The 11,320-nt window shown below is 33.5% G+C and overlaps 1 protein-coding gene across 1 annotated transcript; it reads right to left on the bottom strand.

Annotated features, from left to right (window-relative positions):
* Nucleotides 1–369: 369 nt before the first annotated feature.
* LOC113499572 lies at nt 370–2,150 on the bottom strand. Its single transcript, XM_026880086.1, has 3 exons — nt 1,371–2,150; nt 1,190–1,263; nt 370–409 (listed from the first exon to the last, which is right to left on the bottom strand). Exons 1-3 carry the CDS (start codon nt 1,893–1,895, stop codon nt 370–372), a joined length of 639 nt encoding a protein of 212 aa, XP_026735887.1. The 5' UTR covers nt 1,896–2,150.
* Nucleotides 2,151–11,320: the final 9,170 nt, after the last annotated feature.

Consider the following 11,320-nt stretch of genomic DNA (forward strand, 5'->3'; position numbering starts at 1 on the left):
GAGTACACTAAGACTGACTGCCGTTGCCGAAATTCGGTTGGGACGACACGGATAAACCAAAAGAAAATTAATTTTGTGATATTAATGTTTACGCATGCGGTGTGTGTAACTTTCAACTCCTACAAATATGCCGTTTTATTTGTTTCTTCTTGTGCTCATTGCTAAGTCACTATAATTATAATATAAAGAAAACTATTGATACAATTACTAAATGTTGATTTATAACTACAAAATATTTTGAATAGGACTTGGCTTCTATGAGATCTCAAAACTTTTTACGATGGAAAGACTGCATCGAGAGACTTGGCATTTTTTTACATTTAATGTTTTTGGTGGGATAATATTGAGACTGTAGGCAAGTAACATTTTTTAAAGCGCTAATGCCATTGATTCGCTGTACACTATTGAACTGAAAAGGCAAAGTCACATCACAGCAAATTTCATTCCCATATAAATTATATTTTAACTAGCGGCCCGGTACGTGCTTCGCTACGTATAAAGTGAAATAAAATAAACAAATCGGAACATCAAATTCATTTATTTAATCAAAAAAATATTTTATTTAAAATCGAAATCAATTGCTAGCTATTTACAACACACTTAATCCAAAACATTTGGATAAACAATATTTTTTGTTTTTCCATTTTGAGCATAAATAAACAAACGGCTGGGGGTACCGACTCTGGAACAGGCAACATATAACTGGCCATGTGAAAAACAATGTTCCTCCAAATTCACACCACAAACGTGAAGTGTTTGACCTTGGGCCTTGTTGATGGACATCGCAAATGATAAACGCACAGGATATTGTAAACGTTTGAACTCAAAAGGCATATCAGTTGGAATCATAGGTATACGCGGTATCAAAACAACTTCTCCTTTTGATTTACCAGTTAAGATCGTAGCTTCAATCAAATTTGGCAATAACTTTTTCACTGCCAATCTGGTTCCGTTACACAGTTTTGGTGCATTAAATCGCCTTGCATGCTCTCCAAAAGGTGTTCTATCAGCTCTTATTACGATTTTGTGATTATCAGTTGGCATACGATCGAGAGCAATTTTAAACAATTGAACTAATGCGTTATGCTGATGGAAAAACCTTTGTAGCTCACGAATAATTTCTCGTCTTGTATTCGAAACAATTGCACAACGTTGATCCAATTCACGATTTTCATCACCAATAAAATACATTTGCAAAAATTGATGATCAGCGTCGGGGTATGGCAATAACGAACCAGCTTGATGATAAATCTGGCCCTGAATCTGTAACATGTATACAATTTTAGGTAAATCTTATATCAGTTTTTTTTTAAATATACTTTATGCTTCAGATTGATACAAACATGGAATAATCCTGTTGAAGTATTTACCTTAAACGTCGGCATAAAATTATCTCTAATAATTTTAGTTGCACCAAAAGAAGTCATTTGAAATGCCGAATTGTATTGTTGAATATGACTCAGAAAGTGCTTCGACGCTTGCGATGTCCCAAAAATAAATGAATACAATGGTTCGGGTGGAGTTTCTAATGCTGGCAATCTCACTTTGCCATTAGCACAACACATGCCGGGTGTTTCACCTCGAAAGTTAGCCGCATCACAATGTGGACATATTGCGTCCATCATTCCAATGTATCCATACATACTATAATCAATCTGACTGTTGTAATTAAAAGCAGCACGCATCATTTCAGCCAAAACAGCACGACGTATTCGTGATGGCCGTGCAAGATTCAGTACAGGTACTGGGTTAACAAATCTATTGCGTGCATTACGTTCACGCTGCGATGCATTAGCTTGTGCGCGTTCATCTGCAGTCTGTGATCGTCTTAGTAATGCCACATCATTTGCATTACGCGTTCGCCGACCTATATTTGCTCGTCTGGCTGGTGGCATTTTTCCCGTATGCACATATGTTTTCGCTTAAAAATCGAAAAAAAAAATTAGAACAAAAAAAAAAACAAATTCCCAAGAAGCTGTCGCATATGATGCCATGTGAAATCATATACGGCAACTTAGAAAAGTATACATAAATTCAGGACTCACCGTTTGTATGAATGCACTGCAAATGCAATTATGTGAAAAGAAATTTATCGCTGATAATATGATTTAATCAAACCACGTCCAAAATGAATTGACGGCATGAATGACATAACAACGTGCTTGTCCTGTCAACAAAACTTCAAAAAAGTTTCTGTGAAAAAAGTTTCTATTGAATTCATTTATTACAAAAAATGTGACAAATGAGGAACCGCTCGACCGATTTTGTGCAAACTTCACATAAACCATCTACTAAATATGCCGACCAAATCCTAAGCATTTGGTTTGGATAGGTGAGCCCGTTCTTGAGTTATGGAATTACAACGAAAAGTGGCATTGATTTTTATATATATAGATTTTATTGTGTGTGATTCTTATGTCTAGTATCGAGTCCAACAGATCTAAAAAGAATATAACACTCAATCCTATTGCTTTTCATTATTATTATACAAAATAACTAATAGACACAGCACAGTTCACTGGGCAATAACCCTTAATTGCATCATGATGTAATTAAAACTAACTGTATAGAGACGATGCAACTTACCGCTTAACTCCCAACTTAAGCTCTTGTTGACACAAACCGGTAAACTTCGAGAACGTCGCCGGCAGAATGCGACGAATTTTGAAGTTTGTTCACTTGACACACTACTTCGTAAGTATATAGTACAGATACGAGTATTATTAGATAGCTTAAAAAGGAACTATAGAGTTTAATTATTTGGGTTTCTTATCTGTCGTGTGTAAAAGACGATATGGCTGCGAAGAGCGTTTTTTGTGAGGTAGAAAGGTATGGAAGAAGAAGACTTGCTGCGACGACTCTAAATAAAAGAATTGGGATAAGGGCAGGGGAATTAAGATACGTAAAGGTTAAAAACTTACATTTTTTTATTGACATTATTGATAGTTAGACCGTCGGTTGAAATTTTCAGAGATGATACATTTTTATTTCCGTTGTGACAATAAGCAAAAAATACATTAAATTCCTCTATTTCAAACTACACTGATCCATATTTTGTCTTATTTTATTCATTAGAGAAATCCATGACACAATATTAAATAAAAAAAATATGACTACCTGCAGCGGAAGGTAATCATGAATAATACATATCAAACCTATACCTATTACTGTAGTCTTTATTCCAAACGAATAAGGTTAATTTTTCCGCAATAATTACCATCAGGAAAAAAATCCTTTCATATCAGCTTTGATTGAAGCTAATACGCGTCCATTCATTCCCATATTAAATATTAATACTTCAGGCCATATTAATACGAATTAATGGTGGAATAATTCACTCAACACAAGTTTACGAGAACATAAAGTACCAAGTGACGTTTATAAGGTCCAAAATATGGGTCAGGTGAGTCCCCAGGAGCTGGCGACCCTTCTGAGCATTTATTAACTGCTGGTAAAGTTATAGGTAGTGTTTATGTGAGAGAGAGCAATGATGGGGTGAGGAATTATGTTCATGGGAAATTGTTTTAGTTTGAATCGATCGAAACGATAATTTAGGAAATCTTACGGTATTTCAAGAATCATTCAATCATTGAGTTCATATTAGACTTACTTGCATGACGATTCCGTACAAATCAAGCATAACTAAATAAATAACGAAAACACACTAATAATTGCAGGTTAAAAAACCCAGAAATCCACGTTTTTAAATGTCACTTCCATTCAATTTTTTTTTTGGCGGTTTGAATCTACCTTGAAAATTTATCTATCGGGAAGTGCCTCAAGATTGTGTGACAATAATCCAACCGGAACGACATACAGATAAACAAAAAAGAAAAGTGAGTGAATAAGGAAAACTTGGGAATAAATAGCCAACTTCCAAATACATTACACCTTCAGCTTTTGCATTCACGTCCTCCATCTTTAAAACGTCACTAAAAACATTTGCACACGTCAAATAAAACTATCACATAAAATGGTTCACTTCAACATAAAACCGTCCCGTCCTGACTAGAATTAACTTCAGTCGGTAAGTATAAAGAGATCTCATTTACTGGGAAAATTAGTTTCTATATCTTATAGTGGGGGATATTAATGTAATGACTTTCTATGGGAACGTTCATTGTATGGTTTGTAAAGACAGGATTTCTGGGAACTGTCTACAGGGTGTAGTTTTTTATTGGAAATTTTGACGTCTGATGACAAAAAATTGGTGTGGTTAATTTGATAAAGACAAATTCAAATATGCATAACTACGATTGCTATAATAAATTAAAATGTTTTATTCGACAAAAAACTAATATTTTAAGTGCTACTTCGAATTTATTGGTAAATTAAGAATTTAAAAGAATGTAATGTAATGAGACTTACCTTAGAATACCACAGCACGAAACAAAATCTGTCAAGATTTGAACCCGTTGTATCAAAGTTTTCGAAAATAAATTATTGTAAATTTTTGTATTTCTTACCAAAAATAAAACAGCCTTTATAGTGATAATGAACATGAGTACATTGGTATGACTGATAATAGAGAAAGTTAATTGCAGTATGTTACTTGAATATTACTCTTAGGAAAGGCAGTTGTTTTTTGTAACAATAGTCTATTTGTCTGTATGTGTTACACATTAACCTTTGACAGTCCTGAAGAAATTCCATTTCAGAAAGTTATTTCTAATACTTTCTTGATGGTTTTGTAGTGTATACTTAGAAGATTCAAGATTTCGTCGCAGAAGACCTCGGAAACGATGTCCTTCCTATACTAGCCTTTACTTTATTCAAATCATTTCGTCTAAATTCCTCTTTTAATTTATTCAAATAAAATCCATACCAGTTAATCCTAGATTAAAATGATAGTTTTCCTCATCGAAAAACAATGAAATTTATCACTGACTAAAACCCTATGCGTATTCAAACTCAAAATACAATGGAAGTTACTCGTTACTGGATTAAATAAAACCTTTTTTATTTGTTTATAGAGCTCTAAAGGATCGCTGTTATTCAATGGCCAGTCTGAATGTTAGGTGAAAAAGATCAAAACTGTATTCAAGTGTCGAAGCTAAAACTTATATGGAAATTATGGAACGTTTTACTCAAGCGTATTTATCAGGATTGGCTTACTAGTTTCGGACTCAATCGGAGTTCTTAATCATCATTAATTACATCATTTAATGTGAATCATAATCAAAAAAGTTGCTGTAGAGACCTTGAATGGAATTATTGAAAAAAATCAACTGCGCGGTTAGCTAAATAGGTGTTGAGGTAATCACGCCAAACCCATCTTGCGCGACGTGTCGTGTGTTCTGTCCCCGCTAAGGACAAGTATTTGTGCGATCCACGAATGCTTGTCCTGAGACTGCATGTGATTTCAATGTTTGATAAACACCCCGCGACACAAGTATTAAAGTTATTTCTATGGGAGGTTTTTTTTTCAAAAAATAATAATTAGAATCTAGAATAACCAACCAAAACGCACCAAACGATCGACTTGTCGTCCTTAAAACTTCTCATAATTATTATTCTCACAAGAGCAAAAATAATTAACTTTCAAATTAATTTATTTCATACACAAAAGGGCTTCAATCTTTATTTTAAGCCCGATATTAACACTCTCAATTAATACGTTTCTCTTTAAGCTGTCACTGTACGCAAACAACTCACTTACCTTAATAATTATGTTCCATCCATTCCGAGATACAAAAGTGTCGAAATTCATATTAACAGCTTTCATTTCGGATACTCAACAATAAGTATATGTTGGGACAGTCAGCAACAACATTTGGTATGAAATTAAATCATCATTTTTACATGACATTTTTAAGGTAAAACGAAACATAGCATAGCACAACTTGTGTGTCATAAAAACTTTTGCTAAAAATAAGGAGCGGTTGTTAAGGTCACAATTTTTTGGTGGGTGACCTCAAGACGTGAAATTTTGTTATGGAGGATGAGGATTGGACTTGGGAGAGGCTTAAAATGGGATTAATAGTTTTCAAGTGCACGCATTTTCAAATATATCTTGATATTATCATATCCTATAGATTTTATCAATAAATATTTAGCTCTAAAGGAGATCAATAGTTTCTGAGAGTAGCACAACACTTTATATTATGAGTGTAGATAAATACAGCAGGAGTTATAAAATTGAGCGATTACTGATTTTTTTTAAACTGTTTGGGTTCAACAACTTTTGTAGCTGACCGTACGTATTGAAGTACGGAATCAATTCAGGCAAATGGCTTATTATGGTAGTCCCTCAATGGCGAACAAAAGTGAATGGGACTGCGTTCAGTTGATAAAAAACTGTGTCATTCAGTCTTTCAGTCACTCATTCATGTCGTTCATTCGAACTAGCTTTTGTTCCTGAACTACTCCTTTGATCGAATTTATTTTATTTTCAACGGGTTTTGTTTAGATTTGAATTCGAACTGTTTCCATTTGATTCCTTTTTGTTTTGTTTTTGTATGGTGACAGTTGCGTTATTTATCCGGACTAATGCAAATCCGCTTGCGCCCAAAACTATGTATTTTTTAATTAAAAAAGAATGCAAATTCGGTTTTTGTTTTTTAGTCGTGTTGAAAGTTGATTTTTTAATACCGGCAAAATGGATTGTTTTTTAAACGACTCCACAGGGTAAGCTTTCAATTCAGCTGGTATTTTTATGTATATATTTTGTATTCCGAAATTTAAACTTTCAGACTAGGTGACTTAACTATTAATCCCAACGCTGGGCATACAAGGTTTTATGGATAATTACACGTTTTGAAATCTTCCTGTTTTTTCTAACGATTCCAGAAAAAAATAAAAAACCCTATTAATTCATTTAATATTAAATCAAATTCAAACTTTTCTCCCTCAGAAAAACCCACACAACTATCACAAACTAAATACAAACACCGAAACTAAATAACTAGAGCCTAGAACCTTACAAGCTTACATACAGAAAGAAACTAAAAAGTTTTCGTATAAATAAGGTTCGGGCAAACCAATGCGATTAAGTAAACCCGCAACTCTCGATCGGATTATTATAGGAGAGGCTGTAAAAGAGGAAAAATGATTTACTCGGGAACTGGCATGAATTTTAGTAGGTGAAATATAGATGAAGAGATAAAGACAGTCGATAGTTACATTTTTCCGTGCCAACTTAAAAAACAGACCATTGAAGTTTGACGTCTGTACCTACTCGTACATTAAAGGAATAAAGAAATTTGAATCTGAGAAAAAAAATCTTAAGAAAAATTTCATGTAAAAACTTCACGTAACGTCACTGTTTGCTCCAATTTATAAAATGAAATTTAGATCAGTTTTTCATTGTTTAAGTTACAGATTAAATAGATTTACACTTTTTTATTTATCGAGGATAAATATAACTGACTGGCTGTTGCCCGCGACTTCGTTCCCGTGGGTAGATATTATAAGTTATGATTTATACCTGCCCTGTTTTTTTCACATTTTCCATTTTACCTATCTTCGCTCCTATTAGTCGCAGCGTGATGGTTTAAAGCCTAAAGCCTTCCTCGATGAATGGTCTATTCAACACAAAATTTTTCAATTTGGACCAGTAGTTCCTGAGATTAGCGCGTTCAAACAAACAAACAAACTCTTCAGCTTTATATATTAGTATAGATAACAAACGATAATTATAATTAAAACGAAACTGAAATCATTACCGTTTTTAAGTTGGAAGTGGATTTGGTTCCTTTCGGTTTGTAAATGATCATTTTAAATATTCTATTTATATTTATAGTAATAATCGTGACAAACTCAGATGACCCAGTCTGCGCATGATTAAGGACTCCGGTTGGGTCCGAAACTAGTCGGGCAATCTCGATAAATACACGTGATTGAACCGTTACAATTACATGATTTAATAATTTTTATTCTAATAATGGGTATACTTGTTCTACATTTTATTTTTTGACTAGTAAATACGAAAACGGTTTTGCATTTTAATTAAGAAAATGCAAAAACAAATATCTAGGCTCTCATTTTGTGAATTTAAAACCCGGAAACCATTAGGTACATTTTCACAATTCGGTATAAAATATATTTTTAAAGCATGTTCTGGCTGATTTCCAAATACGTAAGCATACGGTTTAAAAGTTAACAGTTTCAGTGGCCGAATACTAAAATGTTTAATGTGTTCTATAGGCGCCGCTTAGTCTCATTCCGTCTTTATTATTTTAAAGCAAAAAAATAAGGACAGGTTTAAGTAAAAAAATAGATAAAGTGCGAGTAGTTTTTGTTCTTATAGTAAGCTGGTAAAAGCTATTGGTATCGAATTATACACGGTGATTTTTTAGTCGTCTTTCAAAAGGAACCCAGTTCATGTACCCGACGTAAAATACCCCTAGGCGCGATTATTATTTTTTTATTATCAACAAAGACAATAAGTACCAAGGAAAATTAAACAAGAGAAATCTGAAAATACTCTTAAAAATGATAAAAACGCCGCCGCCCGCGCCCCTCACCATTGTTACAAGGCTCGGACCGCGCTCGCAACAGAGCTGTGTTTCTAAAAAACTACGAATTGCATCGTAATATTCAATAAAAATTGCATTTTTTTTTCAAATCTCATAAATACCTATTTTTTATCGTGAACGTGTTCTAGTCATTGGATACATGAACTGGGCTGCTTTTGTAAGACGACTAAAAATCACGGTGTATACTCATGAGTAAACTGTTGTCATCAACGGCCTAGCCTTTTTCCCAACTATGTTGGGTAAACTGTTGTATCATTCAATAACAAAAACTTTTATACAACATTTTAAGCAAATTGTTATGAATTTAGGCCCTACCAACCTTGCTTAACCTCAATTGTAATAATTAATTGTTATAGCTCCAACAGAAATACATTTTCTGTAAGATATGTTTATTGAAATATATAATTGAAACTATATTTTTGGACAAAACGACACACCAGGATATTCACTTTGTTTAGAACTTAAATGAATGGAGTTATAAGGAGCTATTGACTTGAGGCACAATTTTTAAAATCATTTTTTACTAAAACGAACTATTTCATTAATCAGTGTTAAAAAAATTATTAATTTGAATTTGAACAATTAACTGTAGGTAACCGTTTACTTTGCAGTACTCACATCATGATATTGATGCGATAAGATACATGAAAAAAAAATCTGCCAGATTCTCTTCAGGCTTATCATTAAAACATAACCTGATATTCAAATTCAATTCCCAGGATTACTGGCAGATACCAAACAAAGTTATCCAAAACCATTAGCGTTCAAGTATCCTTTACCAATACAATAACATCGCACTCAGATGCACTTGTTTGCTAGTATTAATATTACTTACAGTATCGGTTTATCGTACATTTAACTGTACGGAACCACAACTAGTTGGACCGACAAATCAGGTTTACGACCGACTTGAGCGGCCAACACAAACTTATAATTGGTACAGAGTTTTAGAATAAATTGCTGTAATCACTACGTTTTGTTGTGAAATATTACTGTAAATAGCAAGTTGAGTGATTCATTTGATGAGTTTTGTGTTGGAACGGGAGTGGTTATTTCGCACTAATAGTTGGAATAATAATTTTGTAAGGAGGCTGGATGCGTGCAGCTGAAGATAGATCTCGATGGTGTGTAATTGGCCAGGCCTATGTCCAGCAGTGGACGGATATGGGCTGATGATGATGATGGTGATGTAGAAAAGTGACATCGTGCTATGGACTTTGTTCCCCCGTTTCTTCAACACAGCCAGATAATTTATGGATAACTAGCTTTTCGCCCGCGGCTTAGCCCGCGTCTAGGTCGGTTATATCGCGTTTCCAAGAGAACTCTACAAAAGTCCGGAATGTAAACTATCCTATGTTTCTTCTCGAGGTGAACTCTATCTCTGTAACAAATTTCATTAAAATCAGTTCAGTAGTTTAGACGTGAAAACGTAACAGACAGACAGATAGAGTTACTATCGCATTTATAATATTAGTAGGGATGTCACAAAGAGTTTATTTTTTTCCTAACTTGAATTAAAGGATTTTGATATGATTCAATTGATGGCTAAAACTTGAATTGTCAATCAATTCTTTAAGTGGCATGTAATCTTTTTAACTTTCCCTTGTTCTTATAAAAATATATATATTTGTTTAGTTTGTTGACAACTTATTCATTCTAATGAGGGAGAGATGATATTATTATGACATTGCTTTATTTTAATAAACGTTTTCGGAAAAAGTACCTTATTGATCTAAGACACGTAAAAAACTGTTGTTCTAATTTTGACCATACATAGAAAACTATACTAGCAACGCAATAAGCTTACTGAGAATCGACTCCCAAACTTCTTTTAATGTAATAAAATCCGTTAAAACTAATTCCGTTGTCATTAACTCCGGTATGACTAAATCCGTTGTCACTAAGTTGGCAACTTCGCTCGAAGAATTTGTAACTTGAGGTGAAGAATTAGCGAATTAAGACGTAATCGTTTAGTGTAATCTATGAGGTTACAGCTGTTTTTAGCTGATTTAATCTAAATTGATTGATTGGGTAATGAGTTGATTCGGAATTTAAGATTAAATGTTTATTTATTTCGTGTGGCTGTTGTTGATTTTAATTCTATTGTAAATGTCGGTACAATATTGTGTTTTTAAATAGGTAATGTAATAGGTGTGTAATAGTTTTGTATGCATTCACAGTATGTTAGCAACAAAAGTAAAATTACTATTTATAAGTACTTTTAACGAACAAATAAGTAAAAGACACATTCTAAGTAGCCTGAGATTCAATTTACAGACTTACAGCACTCAAAGCTGCTGTTTGGACCACTAAGATATATAAACACTTCCAAAAATATTTCACTCTCACATCTTCCCTAAAACAAGGCTTAAACAATAACAATAGAAACACATTCAAAACACCGAAATTATATCATAGTGCCTGACAAGATCAACAAAGCAATTACCTTCGCAGAAAATTAAATAAAATTTTAATTACACACAATCCAAAATTAAATTTACGAGTAGATGTAATTCTTTGTGCCCACATTTTCATAACTACGAAACCAAGTATGAAAAAAAATATATCACTTCAACCCATTCGAAACAAATTAAGGGACCTACTCCAATTAAAGTTTTCGTTCATATCTCATCGTGGGCGCGTGTGGAATTAATTAAAGCTGGAACGAGTCCAATTCGAGATTTTGTCTACATTCACAGTTTAGACACATATGATGCAGCTGAATCAGCAGATAAAGCTGACCAAGGATAGCTAAATTTAAGTCCTGAAGCTGAAATTTACACTGGACTTAACACAATCTTTGTTGATCTTGCATGCTTGGACTCAAAATGCAAGATTTAGTA

This window comes from Trichoplusia ni, chromosome 12, assembly GCF_003590095.1.
Source record: "Trichoplusia ni isolate ovarian cell line Hi5 chromosome 12, tn1, whole genome shotgun sequence".
NCBI lineage: Eukaryota > Metazoa > Arthropoda > Insecta > Lepidoptera > Noctuidae > Trichoplusia > Trichoplusia ni.